The 20,869-nt window shown below is 39.5% G+C and overlaps 1 protein-coding gene across 2 annotated transcripts in view; it reads left to right on the plus strand.

The window, feature by feature from the left end:
- mdn1 (midasin AAA ATPase 1) overlaps window positions 1-20,869 on the plus strand; it is a 206,600-nt gene that overhangs the window by 26,328 nt on the left and 159,403 nt on the right. For both annotated transcript variants that reach the window (XM_017437728.3, XM_037980849.1), the window contains exons 14-23: window positions 646-794; window positions 928-988; window positions 4,981-5,192; window positions 5,270-5,373; window positions 5,444-5,588; window positions 8,659-8,755; window positions 11,887-12,000; window positions 13,392-13,539; window positions 15,968-16,075; window positions 17,131-17,282. In XM_017437728.3, coding sequence (XP_017293217.1) covers window positions 646-794; window positions 928-988; window positions 4,981-5,192; window positions 5,270-5,373; window positions 5,444-5,588; window positions 8,659-8,755; window positions 11,887-12,000; window positions 13,392-13,539; window positions 15,968-16,075; window positions 17,131-17,282 — 1,290 coding nt within the window. The remainder of the gene's footprint in view (window positions 1-645; window positions 795-927; window positions 989-4,980; window positions 5,193-5,269; window positions 5,374-5,443; window positions 5,589-8,658; window positions 8,756-11,886; window positions 12,001-13,391; window positions 13,540-15,967; window positions 16,076-17,130; window positions 17,283-20,869) is intronic.

The following is a 20,869-nucleotide window of genomic DNA, read 5'->3' on the forward strand; positions in this document are numbered from 1 at the left end:
TTGTAGTGTGTGTGTTTAATTGATTTAGTTTTTTAGAGATGTGAAACACTGGTGGTAAATAAGCTATTGTTATTTTCTGCTTGAGAGCTAAGTATATAAAGTGAGAATGTTGAATTGAATTTATATTGATTTATTTAAAAATAAGAAAGTAGTAAAAGTTTTACATCAACCTAATCCTTTACATACAGATAACTTTTTTGTGTGGGCCAAAATGAATGAATGAATTCCAAGACGACCGATTAATCGAGAAAATAATTGCCCGATTAATCGATTATTGAAATTATCGTTAGTTGCAGCCCTAATTTATTCAGATTAGCTTTGTAGAGTTGTAGTAGAGCGCTGTATGAATGTGTGTATGGATGGGTAAATGCGGGCAGATTGTGTTGTAAAGCACTTTGAGTAGCTTTGTTGGCTAGAAAGGTTCTATACAAGTAATAGTCCATATACCATATGCATGTTTGTGTATATATTTTTATATTTGTATATATACTAAAATCTTTATATGCAGCAAGAGCTAAAACCTTTGATAGTAATACACAATTTTTTTCTAAGTGGCGTAGTATGTTTTTTCTAACTTGGTGGTAAAGAATTGAGTGCAAGCAGCAAACAGTTGAATCATTGGAAGCTTTGTATTTCCTCTTTAAGGAATAAGCAAACATTTGCTGCCACTCGACCCTCGGCTGTTCTGCTGGAACAGCTGGCAGTCTGTGTGGCCAAAGGAGAGCCAGTCCTGCTGGTAGGAGAGACCGGAACAGGAAAGACCTCCACTGTACAACAGCTGGCTACAGTAACAGGTGAGTTCACGTTTAGACACAGTCAGAAGGAAAAAGCTTTTCCTGACCATATGATAACTATTCCTTTACCCCAAACAGTGTAATATTTTTTAAAATATAATTTAAATTATGTCTCTTGTGTATTAAAATCCAGGACACAAATTACGGGTCATGAATATGAACCAGCAAAGTGATACAGCTGACCTTCTTGGCGGGTGAGTCATACATGAACCCTGTCTAAATCATTTTACTTGCGGTAGAATACAGGTATGTTTAAAATGAGTCAGCAGAGCCTAAGGCTATAAAATTGCAAAACGGTGGCTAAAACTTAAAATTAGTAAAACTGTTTAAAGTATGAAAAGGAAAGCTACAAGCTAAAATTCACAAAGCAGTAGCTAAAAATGGTATAAAACTAAAAAAGAGGCAAAATGAATAGTCAAGTCAAATTTATTTATATAACACTTTTCAGCAACAAGGCTGTTCAAAGTGCTTTACAGCATGAAAACAACAAATACAGAAAACACGATAACAGCAAACTAGGATATAAAAAGCTAAACTAAACTTAGCTAAAACATGAGCTAAGATAATCTAAATAAAATAGGTGAGCAAAAGTAACATAAACAGATAAAAAAAAACAAGCTAGGAATCTCGGATCTAAAAAGCTAAACTAAACTTATCTAAAACAAGTCATACTAAAGATAAGTTTAGTTTATTAGTTTATAATAAATTGATAATAAGCTAACATAAACTAAACTAGGATTTACAAACCTCAGATGAACAGATTAGAAATAATACAAGCTAAGATAGACTAGACTAAACTAATGGTACTGGAAGGCTAACTAATGCCCCTTTTCCACTGGCTCTACTACAGAAGCCTCGCTCTACTCTGCCAGGCTTGGCTTGGCTCTATAAAAAATGCATCGTGTTTCCACCGGCCAGTTTGGTCGGTAGCAGAGGAACGCCTCCTTGTGTTGCGAGGTGGGGGGAGTGTGCGCTACCAAAACTTGGCGTCTTTTGTGGAGACAACGGAAGAGCAATTGACAACGTAGGCCCCAAGTTGTTGTTTTTTTTTAAACTTATGGGGACTCTCCTGAGACTTCAGGAAGAGAGGCGCAGTGGAAGAAATGCTCTGGATGCTGTGATTGTTGCACAGAGGAGGACAGCTGTTATTCGCAGGAGATTTCAGGCTTTACAGCGCCTTCAGCTGGGGGACAGACGGCATAAACGTTGCAGGGTAAGCTAACGCTGTTGTTTATATTCCTATTACTTTGCTCCAAAGTTGTCTATCGTTGTTTTCTTTGCTCTTTATGCTGCATCTGGCCACACTCATGACCAATGAGTAAACAGGAGCTAAGCTTGTGTCACCTATGAAAGCAGGGCTGGCCCGGCTGGCCCTTTTGCAAACCAGGCACCAAAAAAGCAGGGCCGACCTCGAAAAAATGCCAATCGAAATGCGTGCAAAGCAAGCCGAGTAGAGTGGAGCTGGGACCTTTAGAGCCAGTGGAAAAGGGGCATAAGAGTCCCAAAGGCCAGCTAAGAGTTAAAACATTTCAATAAAAGGCCAACTAAAGGTGCCAAAAGGCTTATCTAAAACACAGGTTAAGATAAACTAAACTAAAATATAAAATAAAATTAGCCAAGCAAAACTAAAATAAGTTTAAGCAAGCAAAGGCGGGATAAAATTGACTAAGTCATACTAAAATAAACTGAGGAAAACCAGAGTTAATTAAGGTATAATATGCTGACATAAACATAAACTAAACTACATTTTAAGAACCTCAGCTAAACAGACCAAGTTAAATTAAAGCTGCAAGCAGCGTTGGGCGGCCCTCGCAGCTCAGCGCCGCTCCGGCCTTGCGACCGCAGGAGCTCTGGCGACCGCTGTCTACGCTCTTGCGCCTTTCCTGCACCGTCCACTAGGTGGCGTTTTCAGCAAATGTCCCAATTTGCCATCAGTCCAGAAAGTACCAGTCCTGTGCCATGCTGTGAAGTTTGACCTTCCTATGTCAAACGGTTGAAGAGTTAGAGCACATAGGCTCTCGTGACCTTGACCTTTGACCTTGTGAACTTGAAGTTAAAAAAGCTGATACTTGACGCATGGGGAGTCTCGTTGTAATGTTTGACCTACCTACTTTGCACCGTTTCAGAGTTACAGTCACCCAAAAATTCTTAGTGGGTGGGGCTTAACTGTTGTCAAGCCACAACAGTGCTCACTGGTGTTGCACAAAAAAATGTCATGCATATCGGATGAGGTATCATCTTGGACTATTATAGGGGGCGCACTAGAGTCAAATTCCAGTATAATCCTATTGGCCTCTTCAGAGGTTAACAAAGACCATTTATATCCAGTTGGTGCAAATCGGATAATGCCTGTGTGATTTAGAGCCAACCGTATGCAAACGGCGAAGGATTGGCGTTCGCCATTCTGTCACACCCACATTATTCAGTCAGTGCTGAGAGCAGGACTCTGCATCATGTTGTTCTGTCATCTGACACAGGCTTAAATTTGTATGAGTGAAAGAAAAAAAGGACAACCTCCAACAGGAAAACAGGTTACTTCCTGTTGGAAGGGGGCAGGGCTAAAGTGATGTCACAAGTTGATTACATTGTTGTGATTAGTACTAGTCTGTCATGACACACAGAAAGTTTCATTAATCTATGACCTTGTATGTGGAAGTTATTACACCGTGATATCTTTGCTAAAGCTAATTCAACTAAAGTTTCAGCCAATTTAACTATACAAATGCTGATTCAGTTATAGGTTAGAGTAATTCAACTATGCTAATGAGACATTAGAGGAGGGATTGATGGAGCTACGGGGGGGTGGAGGGAGTGAGGACGGGAGGAATGGGGAGGATGCCAGTAAAGACCATGAGGGGGGAGTATGCCCATCAACACTGTCCCAGATCCCTGCCATTGTCCTGATAGTGATGTAAAGTTTTATCAGCAGGCCTTGAGATGGGAGCCGGCACAGATCCACAGGTGTCCTAGGGGAAGAGAGCTGATGGGAGTAGAGCATCAAGTTTACATAACATCCAGGAGAATTTTGAGATAGCCAGCCTTCCACTCAGAGGAGCCACATTCAGATATCAGAATTGTATACGTCAGGCAGACGCCATTAATGTTCCTGTCTTAGAGGTCTCACTGGCAAACCCCAAAGGCGATTTCAATTAACCAAATTAATGTGGTCATTCATGCCGTGCCGAGCTGGTAACTGCTCCAAGGTCGATTCCATTCGGCCAGCAAGTTCTAAGGTTCACAGCTGGCCTGGGACTCACAAGAGTCATGTCCAGTATGCACTTCTGTTTGCATAGCATCTGAGTCTGAGCGTTCACCACTCGGCACATTCCTGCACACAAGCCAGGCAGCCGTACAACGGCCCGAACAGCTGCCGACGTCTTCCGAATTTCATGATATACCAAGGTAACCTCCAAGACCAAATAGCAGAAATCCTATTTTCAAAAGTCCAATTATACACACTTCATCAACATCCTCGATCAACATTACAAAACACACAATCTTCCACTCGTTCCAGGATTCCAACGTGTATCCAGCTGTGTCCCGTCAGGGCAATAGGACTCTCCTTTACCCAGTCTTCTCAGCGAGAAAATTTGATCTATTTCTTTGATAGACCAGCCGACCAGATCCATAATAATTTAATTTGGAAATATAGCAAAGAGAGGCTCCAAAGAAAGAAAGACAATAAAAAAGCAGGGCAGGTTGCGGGAGGTAACGGAGAGAAGAAAAAAGCATCCACCTTCACCGAAAGCAGGAAGGAAAAAAATTAAGTAAAAAGGAGCTAAAATCTTTATGTAGCTAAAGGTAGCACTAGAAGACAAAAACAAAATATGCTGAAGCAGATTTCAGAGAGAACAATCTTTTAAAGGAATTTAAGAGATCCTAATGTATTTTTATGCAGGATTTTAATACAAATGCTAAATATTTTGAAAAGTATAAAAGTTAAAAAATAGTCATAGTACATTATTTCTGATCAAGTTGAATGCTTTGAAAGATAAATAGTTAAATTACCACAAAGTATGCAGAAGTAGTTTGCTTTTAACAAAATGTAAGGGAAAAAATGTATAAACAAGCAAACAATAGTGTAAATGCTGACTCAGCATTTGCTTTGCACAAAGCATTTGTACCAAGTTGTTGAGTCTGTGTTCTGCTGCTAAAAGGCAGAAGTCATGTTTGATGTCTTTTCTAGGTACAAGCCCGTAGACCGCAAACAGATTTTGCTGCCTCTCAGGGAGGCGTTTGAGGATCTGTTTTGCCAGACTTACTCCAGAAAGCAGAACCTGACCTTCCTGGGTCACATGCAGACCTGCTTTCAGGGGAAACGTTGGCAGGATCTGCTCAGGCTCATGGACCACGTCTGCAAGTCTGCTCTGGCCAACAAGCTGCAGAAGAAACCAAATGGTACTGAGCTGAAAAGAAGGGCCACTGCTGGCTGCTGGGGTGCAATAAGGAGTTAACATATCCCTCTGTTTGTGTAGCTTCCTCTCTGCAGGAACATTGGGAGGTGATGGCTTTAAAACTGAGTCAGACTCGACAGCAAATCAGAGCCTGTGAGACAACGATGGTGTTTGCTTTTGTGGAGGTAAGCAAACACACACATACACTTGTGCTGTGGTGGAGGGTTGCAGCTCTGATCTGTGGCTGGTCTACAGGGAACATTAGCCCAAGCTGTGAAGAAGGGCCACTGGATCCTGCTGGATGAGATCAACCTGGCAGCAGCAGAGACCCTGGAGTGTCTGAGTGGACTGCTAGAGGGCAGGGCTGGATCTCTAATGTTGCTGGACCGCGGAGACATTGGTGAGGCTTGTCAACACTCAAAGGACTTGGCTGTAGTAATATTCAACTAGAAAATTCCCAAAGTAATTTAAATGGCGCCTGCCACTTTGTGCTTTTTATTAGGTGTTAGCAGTGTAGAGGGTACATGTTATGGATGGTGAAGTTATGAATCATTAACAGTTCATAAATTATAAACTTCAAGTTCTGACTAACTTCACTTCAAACTTTCATGATTTAAAGTCAGTTATGACAGCTGAAATAAATGACGGAAAATTTGGCTTGAGGGGAAAAATTTGATTAAAGTGGAAAAGTGGAAAAACATGAGAATCACAAAATAAGACGTACAAGGTTGCAAAAAAAATGGAATTTTTTTCGAGGCCGGTCCCTGCTTTGTTGGTCCCTGCTTCGGAGTACGGCAAGCCGGGCCGGCCCTGCTTCGTGGGTGGTGCAATCTCAGCTCCTGTTCACTCATTGGTCGTGGGTGTGACCAGATGCAAGCATAAAGAGCGAACGGTAGGAACATAAACAACAGCGTTAGATTACCCTGCAACGTTTACGCCGTCTGTCCCTCAGCTGAAGGCGCTGTTAAGCCTGAAATCTCTGGCTGATAACAGCTGTCCTCCTCCGCGCAACAATTGCGGCATCCAGAGCATTTCTTCCACTGCGCCTCTCGTCCTGAAGTCTCAGGATAATCCCCATAAGTTTAAAAAACAGCAACAACACAGGGCCAACGACGTCCATAGCGCTTCCGTTGTTTCCACAAATGGCGCCAAGTTTCGGTAGCACCCCCGCAACACAAGGAGGCGTACCTCTGCTACCGACCAGACTGGCCGGTGGAAAGGCGATGCATTTTTTGTAGAGTAGAGTAGAGTAGAGTAGAGTAGAGTAGAGTAGAGTAGAGTAGAGTAGAGTAGAGTAGAGTAGAGTAGAGTAGAGTAGAGTAGAGTAGAGTAGAGTAGAGTAGAGTAGAGTAGAGTAGAGTAGAGTAGAGTAGAGTAGAGTAGAGTAGAGTAGAGCAGAGCGGGACTTCTGAAATAGAGCCAGTGAAAAAGGGGCATAAGTGTCAGACATTTGTAGCAAAGACTGAATGGTTGGGTAACATTCTCCGGAGTCAAACAGGCCTATAGTAAGATCAATAGAATAGTCTGAGGTTTTGTTCGTATATAGAAATAGAAGTGCACTGGGAGAAGGTCCCATTGCAAATCAATATTAAGGAGACTTACAGGTCTGTGGGACATACAATCTAAGGGATTTTTACCTTTCTTCAGAAGCAAACTGATAGAGGCAAATCTCCAGAAAGAGGAACCCCACCTGCTAAGATATCATTTAAAGCAGGTAAAAGGATGGGATGAATTTCTGGCCAAAACTTCTTTAAAAATTCCAGGAGAAATTCGTTTGGACCTGGGCTCTTTCCGTTCGGCTTCGATTGAATCGCTGCCCAGACTTCCTCAGGTGTAAAAGGAGCATCCAGGGCAGAGCGAACGTCCTGTGAGATTGTGGGCAAAGTGACACCATGCAAATATAAATCCATATCTGAATCATTTTTTTCAGCTGTGTAAAGGGATTTGTTAAAGTCTTTGAAAGTATTATTAAGAGCTGACGGATCGCAGATAATATCACCGTTGCGTGTTCTTATCATATTGATAGAATGATCTTTACTTTGGTTCTTTAGTTGATAGGCAAGCATTCGACTTGATTTGTTACCAAACTCATAATATTTGTTTAGTATAGAGTGATAACTTCTGGGCATGAGTATAGTCAATATTTAGCTTAGTCCTGGCAATGCCTTAAATGTCCCTGACGTAGGAAAGTGTTTATGTATTCGCTCCAACCTGATCACCTCTCCCTCAAGGTTTTTTCGGTTTCCCTTTAAAATTCTCTTCTGAAAAGAGCAATAAGAGATAAGATGGCTGCGTAAAATGGCCTTGGCAGCATTCCAAATCATGGCAGAAGAGACTGAGGGAGATTGGTTATCAGACCAGTACTGAAGAAGGTTATCCCTCATGAAGGTGCAAAAGGGGTTACTGTTCAAGAGTGAGGTAGGAAATCTCCAAATAGGGGTCCAAGCAATATTAAACATAGAATCAAAATGTAGGTAAACAGGACTGTGGTCTGGAAGGGTAATAGAGCCCAAGGATCAAGATAGAACAGAGTGCAGAAAGGTTTCTAGGATAAAAAAATAATGAAGCCTAGAATATGAATTATGAGGATACAAATAAAATAAGTAGTCTTTCACTTTAGGCCCAGAATCTGAACATAGTCCTTTCAAAAAAGAAGAAGCTCTAGGGTTGGACACATTTGCTGAAGAGGATTTATCCAAACCAGCATTCATGATGCAATTGAAATCACCAGCCAAGAAACCCAGGGCATCACAATATCGATTAAACAATAAAACCATTTGGGATATAAAATTACGTGAATCAGTAGAATAAATAGAATATTCTCCACCTACTAGATAAAGAAAGTGCTCCCCATAAACACATAGCAGCACAAATAAACCTGCAGCTGAATGAAGTTGGAGGTGAAGATGCTGCATGTGGAGGTCCTAGGCTGATGTGGTTACACGTCGTCTGCGGTTGTGAGGCCAGTTGGATGTTTGCCAGATTCTCTGAAATGCCTTTAGAGACTGCTTATGGTAGAGACATGAACATTCAATTCATGGGCAACAGCTCTGGGGGACATTCCTGCAGTTATCATGTTAATTGCACGCTCCCTCCAAACTGTGGCATTGTGCTGTGTGATAAAACTGCACATTTGGAGTGGCCTTTTATCGTGGCCAGCCCAAGGCACACCTGTTCAATAATCATGCTGTCTAATCAGCATCTTATTATGCCACACCTGTGAAGTTGATGGATTATCTCAGCAAAGGAGAAGTGCTCAACAACACTGAATTACACAACATTTTGAACAATATTTGAGAGACAAAGGCACAGAAAAAAGTGTATATAAAAAAAGTCTTAGATCTTTGGTTCAGCTCATGGAAAATGGGAGCAAAAACAAAAGTGTTGCATTTATATTTTTGCTCGGTATAAAAGAAACACTTTTCATTAATTTTTAAGTCTAAAATGTTTATGATGTTTGTCAATTACAGAACCATTGGTTCGCCACCCAGATTTCCGTCTCTTTGCATGCATGAATCCAGCTACGGACGTGGGAAAAAGAAACCTTCCTCTAGGCCTCCGGAACAGGTAAGAATGTGCTGCTTGAGGCACCTGATGCAGATGAACTTTTAAACTGTGGTTCCTCTGTATGGCTGCAGTATTAAGCCTTTTTTCAAGCAGCCTTTGGATGTTTACATGCGAATCATTTGTATGTGGTTAAGGATATGCAAATCTGCAATACTTTAGAACAAGTTTTCCTTCTTTTATGCACATGGCACAGGTAGTCAGTTGAAGTAAAGGGCGTTTCAGTGCAGAAGTGATGTACCTCAGAGTACACAGAGTTCAGCAGTGACTACTACTCGAGTGATAATCGATATATTTTAGGATGACTTTGCTGTTTCAGAAGAACTTCATAGAATGTGGCATGTAGTTGAGGTCAGACATTTAACAGGCTAAAATGGCACCATAATTTTCAAGTCGTGGGTCAGTGAGTTCAAGTTTAGTAACTAGCTTTTCCTTTCAAAGAATAAAACCAACTTGACACTTGGCATTTTTTTGTCAGGTGCTTTTCAGGTTGTACCTGCATCAAATTGTACCCCCCAGTTTGTACTCAGCAATTGTAACTTCTTTCACAGTGATTGCCATTTTGTACACAGCAGTTGTTTGAAAACTGTTACCATTTTGCACCCAAGCTTACATGCTTGCATGCATGCATCTTTATAGTATTCAGTTTTAAGCGGTAGAGATGTGTAGATTAACCGATTTATACCGATTCACAAATGTGCATGATGCAACTACGTTGGCAGAGCAGCTGTAAACCGACGCAGTTTTGGGATTAAATCTAGATGTATTGAGTTACTACTAGTGGTGTTCCGATCGATAAGTCACCGATCATTATTGGCCAATATCCGTGAAAAAGTATGTGATTGATGTTCGCCGATCAATGTCTTTCGTTGCCAATCACAAAACTTGATCACCTATACCTTATACTTTGCAGCCTGCAGAGGTGCTGTGTGCAGTGTAGTGTAGCTGCCTCTTTCCTTCCCACTGCACAAGCGCGCAGCTGCAAATTCAAAACAATCATGCCTGCCGTGTGGAACTTTTACACCGTGTGTGACAGTGATGCGAAGTTTGCATTCTGCAATACGTGCAATGGAAAAGCACCTCACGGTCGAAGCATGTCAAAATCTGTCAACACTACGAATACTTGGCGAAGTATGGCGAGTTTTTGAGGGTCACTGCACAAAATGAAAAGAAGACACCCAGAGCAGTCAGAGGGCAGTTAACACAGCTCGCAATTACCAACATGTCCGTATGAGTGTGACCGTCAGAAGGCAAAGCAAATAACCAGAAAAATGATTGAATTAATTGGGCTGGATGACCATCCGTTCTTAGCGGTGGAGAACACTGGCTTTCGCTAACTTGTCTTGCACTTGGAGCCCTGCTACATGCTACCAGGATGTAAATATTTTACAGACGTAGCCCTGCCCGAGCTCCATCAGATCGTGTACTCTCACATTGAACGTCTCTTTAAACAAGGTCTCTCATCCTCCGTAAATTTCACAACAGATATATGGAGCTTGGACGTCAGTGCTGTATCGATGCTGAGTTTAACAGATTTTTTGACTTTCTGCATTATTTAACCTTTTGAGAGCCTTCATGTGTTTTCAGTCTGTGAAAGATAGTATTACTGAAAGCACTACAATTTGCTACTATTGACTGAATAGTTCATGCATTGTGCCTGCAAGTGTTTTGTATTTTTTGTCTTGGGAAAAGTAAGTAAAAACACCTTTTTGTCTAAATTAAGGTGATTTTATGGTTCCTTTTTTCCACATCATATAGCTGGTAGTTCTTAAATCCAAAAATTTACAGCCAATCCATGTGATAGGTATCGGTGATCTGCAGTAATCGACACTCATGGGTTATCGGTATCGGAATCAGCAACAAAAAACCTGATTGGAGCATCCCTAGTTATTACATTTTTAAACCAGTAAAATCTGATCCATTTATTGATTAAATGAAGTCTGTAAGTAGTTTTGTTACAAACTACTTACAGCACTTTCACACAACAATTACCTGTTCCCTTGGAATAACTCAGTCTAAGTGTGTAAACTGCCTGTCTCATGCTCATACTCCCCAAAGTGCAGGTGTATTGAAGCAGATGCTCACTGTATGAAATACAGAGAATGCACAACTTAACCTGCTTGTTTTTATAGAAAAAGATGTTATTTTTGGAGCTAATTCCCGATTTGTGTAGGTCTGCATCTTTAAATTTCTTTTTTTCTTGAGATACAAAGTTAGTTTGAAAATATTCAGAGCTACAACCCCAAATGTCCAGGCCTAACAATACTTAAATTAAAAAAATCATTATAAAACATGCCTAAATCTGCTTTATCTTTATCTCAAAGTGTACTCCATTAGAATAAATCATTAATGTTGGGGTGGTATGAAGAGGGCAGAAATCTATAGAAAGAGACTTGTTGCAGACAGCTTCCTTTCAACCCAACAATCTGGGTATGTGGTGGCCAAAGCTGCAGAGGTATGAATTTCCTTAAAATGTGTGATCAGCTTCAGGTTAGCCACTGCTCCAGTGACCCAGTGAAAAGCTTCTGACACCAGACATAGCTTTGTGTATGTGACAGAAGAGAGTGTCTGTTTTATGTAGGAACAGGGAAAATGTATGTTGCTCAAATCCTGCAATATTCTCCATGTTTTCTGTTTTTTTCTACACACTGATATTTATTTGCAGGAAGTGTGTTCTAGGCATAAACATTAGCAGAACATTCATTGAGTAGGGACAAATGAACTCTGCTGTTATTGGATAAATACAATGGAATCCACTATTAAGTGTAGATTATTATAGAATTTGTCAATATGTGATTGTGATCTAATGAGTCAGGGTTTTCCTTCATGAGAAGTATTTTTCACTTGGCATTCACAATAAATGCGATGCTCTTTTTTGGCCACCTCAGTCTTCACCAGTTGGGCAGCTATGAAATAAGAGGTCCATTGCATTCATCCAAAAATGATAACATTGAAGGCTAAGTACAAAGTTTAGAGCAGAACCATTTCTAACAACTTCTTTTAAAAGTTTTGTCATCACATGGTTAACTGGAACCCAAAGCAAATATGCAACTATTATTTCCAATCTTGTGGTAGCCATATGAAAAACTGTGTACTTAATCTAAAAAAAATGTCTGTATTTTCTAACCTTACAGGTTTACGGAGCTTTATGTGCAGGAGCTAGAAAATGAAGGAGACCTGAGGATCCTTGTTTCAGACTACCTGAAGTGCTTGAATCCACAAAGGAGTGTCATTAGTGGCATCATAAGGTTAGCATTTAAATATTATCTATTTTAATAAGCACAGAAAACAGTTTGAGGAGACTAAATTACTGTGCATATAATTTTGAATTCTAACTCACTTGTACAGCTTTTAGGTGTTGTATACAGCATGCTGGTGTAGATTCTGTTGAGTCATCTAGGACATAGAAAATCCAAAAGAAGGCCAATTTATAGTGATTGTGACTGATTTATGACAGCAATAAAAGTAGTAAACATCCAAGTCAAGTCAAATTTATTTGTATAGCACTTTTCAGCAACAAGGCGATACAAAGTGCTTTACAACATTTTACATGAAAATACAGAGTCAAAACACAACAATATCTGTTAAGACTAAACATATCTAAAACATGAGGGATAATCTAAATTAAATCTAATATAATCTAAATGAAAAACACACACAAGATAAACTGAAGATAAACTGAGGAAAACCAAACTAAGGTATAAAAAAAGCTAACATAAACTGAACTAGGATGTAAAAACCTCAGTTGACCAAACATGATAAAAACTAAACTTAAGGTACCAAAAAGCTAACTAGAGCCCCTTTTACATGGGCTCTAAAGGTCCCGGCTCCACTCTACTCGGCTTGCTTTGCGCGCATTTACATCTGCATTTTTTCGAGGCCAGCCCTGCTTCTTTGGTCCCTGCTTCAGAGTCGGGCCAGCCGGGCCGGCCCTGCTTCGTGGGTGGCGCAAGTTTAGCTCCTGTTCACTCATTGGTCGTGGGTGTGACCAGATGCAAGCATAAAGAGCGAACGGCCAGAATATAAAGAACAGCGTTAGCTTACCCTGCAACATTTACGCCGTCTGTCCCGCAGCTGAAGGCGCTGTAAAGCCTGAAATCTCCGGCTGATAACAGCTGTCCTCCTCCGCGCAACAATCGCGGCATCCAGAGCATTTCTTCCACTGCACCTCTCTTCCTGAAGTCTCAGGAGAATCCCCATAAGTTTAAAAAACAGCAACAACACAGGGCCAACGTTGTCCATAGCGCTTCCGTTGTTTACACAACTTGCGTCAAGTTTCGGTAGCGCGCACACAGGTCACGGTTCAGTACGTATCTCGGCATGAGGGTTATATCTCGGTACATCCCTCGGTATGGGGATCATGACTCAGTAAGTACGTCAGTGTGAAGGTTGCGGTTTGATACAGGTTTTGTATATCTTAGAAGTATTATGTTGTATAATCATTCCACTCTGGAAAAATAAATAAAATAAATCATTAAAAGCCTGAAATGAATCTGACATTTATACCTATGGGTGGAAAGAAACTTTTGACCAGAATTGCATGTTTACTGTGCACACCTAAATTGAATTTTGATACGTCACTCCTCATTTTGTTGAGTTTGTTGAGGTTATTTATTTTTAATTATGTTTCATGTTTAAGATTTTACCTAACAGCACGAAAGGAGACCAACTCTCACCTGATGGATGGGACTGGTCACAGACCCCATTACAGTCTTCGGACTCTGTGCCGAGCTTTGAAGTATGCAGCAGGAGATCCTTGCCACAATGTGCAGCGATCACTATACGAGGTAGGAATCGGATGGACGGATGGATGAATTTTAAAAAAATTTATTTAGCTTTAACCTTGAGGTAGTAAAGGTGTTGTACGTAAAAGTAATTTTGTCATAAGAGAAAATTATCACCCATAGGCGACAGCAATAATGTTTTTGCCTGGGTCTGTCTGTTTGTCTGACATGTTAGCGAAATATCTCATGAGTAAATAGACATTTTAATGAAACTGTCAAAAAAGTAATCATTGGTTGTACATGCACAAGTGATAACCTTCTGGAGTCAACCCACTTTAAGATGGCACAGCCAGCTAACCTTAAAACACAAAAATGGCATAACACTGGTAAAAAGTATTGAGATAAAATTTGGTGTTATAGTAGCTGAGTCATCCTCAGCACATACTTCAAACTGCGACAGATCATGTGAAATGTGACATTAGATCATGACGCCGTGCATAACGCCAATTACATGGTTTGATCAAAATGTCTATAATTTGCTCCAACTGGAGATTTGGTTCTTCAGAATTTGTCTGTGGAACAAAATTTCCCCATTACAATTAAACGAAAATAAATAATTTCTTGTAATCTGCCCCTTCATACATGCACAACAATCAGTCATTTTTAGCTGTGGCCAAATTCTTACCCAATAACATTGCTTTAAGGATTGTATGTCAAAACATCAATGAAAACAAGAATAAGACATATCATTTCTTAAAAGAACTGAAAATCAACCAGAACCTTTCTTGTAAGGGTTTTAGACTAACATCCTCTTTCAATGAGGAATGTAATCATGTTGATCAAACCTTGTAAATGACGTTATGTACAATTTCATGTGATATTGTGAGATATACTTGTAATAGCACTCAAAATATATGTTGAGGATGACTTTCATCTATTACTCTTTGATTGAGCTGATTTCCAGGCGTAGCCTTTTCTCTGCAACAAACTTTGTTGACTTAAGTGTTTTAATGATGTTTTACTCAGCAGCAGTGGAATATTGGCCAGTACCACTTCAGTGTCTATATTACACTTTGTGTTACAAATCTTAGCAGGTAGCTTTACCTTTTTGATGGAGTAGATTATTTTTCCATCTCCAAACTTGAAGGGTCTGTGACTTTGGCAATTTTAATTTGGCACAGTGCACATTTTGACTGTCGTCCATACTTATCCAGCGGGTTAGTACCGGGCTGTGGAGTGTTTAGCTGTGTACTTTTCTGTCGAGTACTTTGCCGCCAGGACGAGCCCTTTTGCCGCCGTTGCTCCGTCGCAAACACAAACTCTTGGTTGATACTTTCTGCTGCTGCACCTTTTTTATTTTCACCAAATATTCTCTTCAAAGCGGACTTCATTGACGCAAACGTTACATCTGAGCATGCTGTTAGAGCCAGCTGCCTGTCTGTCACATCCAAACACGCGGTGTCCAAAAGCTTAAAAGCCAAAACTGCGTCGGGCAGCTCCATGTTGCATTTTTTTCATACGTGCGTAACGCTGCTTGAAGTCAATAATATAGTCCGCCATCGACACGTTCGCTTCTTTCATGATCCGGTCAAAAGCCGAGTACGCTTCATAAACTCTGTCTTTTTCCTCTTTTAGGAACAAATCATCTAGTTTAGCCAACAATGTGGTCATTCCAGTGTCTTTATTTAAATCGTCTACCGGTATTTCCATCGCCGTGTCCCGCGCTCTTCCTGCCAATGCCAGGGCGACAGCAAGCGCTTGCTTTTTCTTCTCCAAATAAGTAACTCTTGTCCAAATATCGACTTCATTCTTCCAGCTTTCGTATGGCTCTGTAGTTACTAACCATCCTCTGCTACCAATGTTGGTCAGTAAGAATTACTCCACTTTGTTCGCTTTAGCAGCTTTATTCCGCCATGCACAGCTACAGCTGAATCACCTACTCCGCCCCACACACAACGTAAAAAGGACATCACAGTGCCCCCTAGTGGACTGGTGTGCAATATAACCAAAAGAACTGTAACAAATAAAATTTGTCTTGTGGTTAATAACATATTTAGTTAACAGAGAGAGTCAATAGCAAAAGTTTAAACAAAGATCTTGAGCAATTTGTTTGAACTCAAAAAATGCATGGGGGATCAGTCTGCTCTACTACCAAAAGGATAGTGAGAGATGCATGACTGTGAGCCATCGGATTGGTGTGCAGAAGAAAATATGCAGGATTAAAATGCACCTGTATTCAGACTTGTTCCTTTTCAGAGGTTGCAAAAAATGAATTTGACTTTTGTATTTTTGACCCTAAAAGTGTTTGTTTTGTGTCAGTGAGGGAGAGGAAAATGTGTTTGATAAAATAAGGTCAGCAGTATCAGTTCACTACTAACCAATGGAAAAATAAATGATTTTATGTATGTATGCGTGTGTGTGTGTGTGTGTGTGTTTGATTGCTTGTTTGTTGTTGTCATCTTGTGATGTCTATTTTTAATGTGGACCTCAGGGTTTCTGCCTAAGCTTCCTGACTCAGCTGGACAGAAGGTCCCACCCTCTGGTTCAGAATTTGGTGTGTAAACACATATTGATGGGGAACACAATGTGTCTCAAACAGGTAAGATTTTAAATAATACAAGTAATAAATACTTCTCTTTATTTTTGTTGTTGTTGACTGATTGCTGATTCAGCATTCACATTGTTTTCTGTGAGGATTTGGATTTTTGTGTTTTCTGTTTTGTTTTCTTTATTGTTTTGTTGTTGTTCTTAGTTTATCTTATCTTGTTGTTGTTTCAGTTTGTTTTTTTCCTGTTTGTATTGTGCCCAGTATTCACTCCTCCTCTGTCTCTCTTTTGCCCTCCTTGTCACGCCCATCTCCACCTGTCTGTCATCATCCCCACTCACCTGTTTCCACTTACCTCGTCACCCTCAGTATTCAAAAACCTGGTCACTTCTCTCACTATCCGTCAGTTCATTGTTTGTCGTTTGTTGGTTGCTGCTGTTCTCTGTGCCATGGTTTCTTGTTGCCTTACCCTGCCGTGCGTTTGGATTTTTGTTCTGTTTAAGTTGCTGCCACGTCAGCTGTTTGTTTTGTTTATTTTTCTTTATTTAATAAATAAGTTTTCGTTTTGAAAATGAGTCTGCACTCAGGGTTCTTCTCCGTCACCTCCGAGCCTGTCAGTTTTCCCATTTATTTTAAACATATTTTGCAATTATCTTTGTAGTAAAATTTAAAACTAAATGCAAAGTTGCTGTGGGTCATCATCAGTCTTCCCCCAGTAATAAACCAGGTGGTCGCACAGAAGACCGTATGTCATCACCTTCTTACATTATTGAGAAGCAAAGCCAGCTTACCTTTTCAAATGAATTGGTTCTATTACTACCTTGCTTCACAGCACAAAGATGCATCAGAGTGGGTTGGCTTCATCCCCCCTCATTGCCTGGTCAATTCAGAAATCACACCAAGGCGGCCAGAATTCATTTAAGTCCTGGCTTGAGATTTTCTTTAAAAGAACCTGTTTTAATGACATTTTAGTATTTTCATGGCAGAAAGTGGTAGTTTTCTCCTTAGTAAAAATATGTAAACTGAATTCACATTTAGAAGTTTTCTTAAAGTTTTAAATACAATAAAAAGTTGAACAGATGGACCAAACCCTTTTTTTTTTCATATAGCCTATTCCAGCACCTCCAGGTTGGTCTTGTGTTGAAATGGAGGGCTACTGGATACCACAGGGGGGGATGGAACCATATCTGGATCCCAGCTACATCCTCACTGCCTCGGTGAAACTCAACCTTCGCGACCTTGCTCGAGTGGTATCTGCAGGGTAAGACAACTTTCACCCACCATGACCCAGTGTCTGAAAATCAAAAAGTTAGGCATTCAAATTAAAGCCTATTTGGGTTCTTTAGGAAAAGAGGATTCAGTGTGTTCTGTTGTTTCACAATTGATAATGTAATACCGGCCAGCAATGTAATAATTTTGGCCATTTAAAATGTAATAAAGCTAATAATGTAGTAACTTGCCAATAAAGTAATAAACCTTTTGAGCCAATAACTTAATAATACTAACAATATAATAAAAATGTAATAAGTTATTACATTATTGGCTGGCTATTACTTTATTTGCCTAACATTAAAAAATCCTTTGATAATGTAGTAACTTCAGCCGATAATGTAATAATACATAAATAGGACTGCATTTCTTTGTTTTGCAGTTTTTGTGGAGTTGGCTCAACAAAACTAGGTTCACTGGATGGCTTAACCTTCATATTCATTCTTCAAGGATATGTACTATGCAGCACTATGTTGCTATTTAATTATGGTTGTAAAAGACAATTTCACAATAATGTTTCACAAAATCTTGATGTACATGATTATTTATTTGCTTTAATATGTAAATTCATAATTTAATGTATGGAGGAATATCATTCAATCAATTACACTTAATGGAATGTACCAGAATTTAAGAAGAGAACATTTGCCATGTGATCTACATACATTTGCTCAGTTAGATGGAAATATAACAACTGGAGCTGATGAAATAATGATATATATGTACATACATTTTTTTTTATAATATGTCTATAAATTTTTTTAATTATTATTTTCTAGACAGAAAGTGACACTCACACAAATGCGCACAAATTTGCAGTACACAGATTGGAGCACTAGATGCCAGTGGAGTAACTAATTCATGTCCAGCTATAAAAGACAAGTGACTTTCCAGACTGAAAATGGAGATAAATTAGTCTCAGTAAGGTTCACAAGCTTATAACAAGATTCACAAATGTGTACTACAATATTTGTATGTGAACAAGATTCACAAATGCATAAACAGTTTTTCTCATGTTCACATTTCAAACTTCACAAGTAGAAATATGCTATGCATACAAATTGTCAAATGTGCATGCACAAATTGCCTGCTGCAGAGGGATCAGTCAGCACAAGCCTACAGATCAGTTTGCCTGTGCATGTGACTTTTGAGACTTTGTTACTGCTCCAGATTCACAAAAGCTGGTGAAAAGCTGGGACATCTGCATTGTCAACAACAAATTTCAAGTACCCTGTGTAGGACACAGTGATAAGACAGTGATTGAAAATTATTCAAACCAATAATTTGAACATAAAGAGCAGCAAATACAGTTGTAGTTGTAATAGCAGTCTCACATCACTAGCAAGATGAATCACTGTTTTTGTTAGAATTTCAACTTCCACTCTGCAAGTAAGTTTCTAGAAGGTTTAGTAAAGGTATAGAAATCAACAGTCCCAACAAGCATGATGTGCATGCTGTTGATTATGTGAAACTGAATCATTTACTGAAAGGGGTGTGTTCAAAAAAATAGGAGTGCCTAGTTCAATTAGTGAGGTTATTGATTATGTGAAAAAAAGGTAGTACAGGATACATTGTGGTCCAAAGAATACAAAATAAAACAACCGAGTACAGATAAAGAGTAGAAGTAAGTTAACTATACTAATACAAAAAACCCAGGGGATTTCTATTCCCTCAGAATAACCCGCTTCGCAACAACCAAAGCTAACACGAGAGCCTGCTGGAGAAGTGTGGGGAGGGTAAAAGAAAAGTTAGAGCAGCCCAGTATTATCAGATGGTTATCAGGTGTCAAATGTCTGCCATAAATGTTACTACAAAATTGAAATATTTCACACCAGAAGTCCATAAGTTGAGGGCAGGAGCAGAAAAGATGGTCCAGAGTCCCATCATCTGATTTGCATTTGTCAAAAGTGGTAGAAACTGAGGGAAATAGTCTGCTAAGTTTGTTTTTAGAAAAATGTAGCTGGTGGACAACTTTGAATTGAATGAGTTGCAGTGTAGAATTGATTGAACAGGTTTTGATTCTAGACAGACTCTGATCCCACAGCTCATCTGAGATCTCACCAACTGTGTCAGAGGTCCAGGCCTCTTGGATATGATGAAAAGTGGGAGTTGAACTGAAAAGACTGACAAAATGAAAAATTACTGCAACTTTTTAGTGGTAAGGAGTTTTTTTTATAAGCTCATAGAAGCTGTGCTGCTCAGGTAGGGTTTCAAAGCGGGGAAGATACTGTCTGACAAAATTATGAACTAAGAAAAAAATTAAGAAAAAATGGCTAGACTGGAGACCAAATTTTGACTGGAGTTGTTTGAAAGAGGCAAAGTGATTACTAATGTATAGGTACTTGATGACATATGCCCTTATTTGACCAATGATTAAAGACTGCATCCATTGTGCCTGGTTTAAATGCTATGTTCTGACAAATTAGAACATATTTGGAGGAACCAGGGAGATTCAACACATTCTTTATCTGCTTGAGAATCCTGAATGAATTTTTTAGTACAAAAGTATCTTTCAAATATCGGAAAGGTGAAGAGAGATTGGAGAATAGTGCAGCAGCTAAAGAGAAACTGAGTGCTAGGGAAGCAAACTTTTCATTCCATGGTCAATTAGGCAAAAGTGAGTCCCCCTCTCCATCCACCGGGTTTGCATGACACCAGAAAGCCCAAGTTCTGGCATTACAGGCCCAGTAATAATGGTGAAAAATGGGTAGGCAGAGGCCACCCTTTGTAGTGGGTTTCTAGAGGTGTGACTTTGAAATTCGAGGGTGTTTACCAGCCCAAACAAAAGGAATAATGATTGAATCTATCATCTTAAAGAAGAGGCAGTAAAATAAATGGGTATGTTTTGAAAAAAAAAAGTAAATTTAGCGAGGACCCAACATCTTTACAACGTTAATATGGCCAATCAAAGAAAGAGGGAAGAGTTTCCACTTGTCTACCATTAATTTAAGTTTGTTAATAAGATCCGGAAAGTTGTGTTCTAAAAGGAGCTTTAGGTCCCTGGTAATATTTATCCCAAGATATTCAAAGTAATTAGTAGAAACTTTGAATGGCAAGTTAATAAGAAAAGCAGTGTCCAGGCCAGGGGTGGAAATTAAATTTTTTTACCAGCCACTCAAATATTTTACCAGCCACTATTTTTTGTTGTGACAAAAAGTTATTTCATATGATGATTGTGGTGCCCTACAAGCTGAACAACACTTCTTTCTGGACACTGCATGGAAATAACTAGATTTTTCTTCTTTTATTTTTTTATTTTAAACCATTAAAAGATGCATATCTGTACATAAAAAATTCAGACAAGTAAAATTTATTTCTGTGGAGTGTTTTTGAAGGTTTTTTTTTGTGCTTTTGTATGTAAGTTGTAATGTTTTTCAGACACTTGCTGCTTTCAGTGCATAGATCTATTTGCGCTACCCGCTTATATTTAACAGGTAGGATATTCTGATGAAGGAAGTGATTTTTGTGGTTTTAGAAACGTTTTCGTCTGGGATATAAATTGTTCCAATGCTATGCTAAGCATAACTCCTAAGCTTCCACTTCAGTATCCGATGATATTTAACATTAACACGAACCGCT

Source organism: Kryptolebias marmoratus, linkage group LG17, assembly GCF_001649575.2.
Source record: "Kryptolebias marmoratus isolate JLee-2015 linkage group LG17, ASM164957v2, whole genome shotgun sequence".
NCBI lineage: Eukaryota > Metazoa > Chordata > Actinopteri > Cyprinodontiformes > Rivulidae > Kryptolebias > Kryptolebias marmoratus.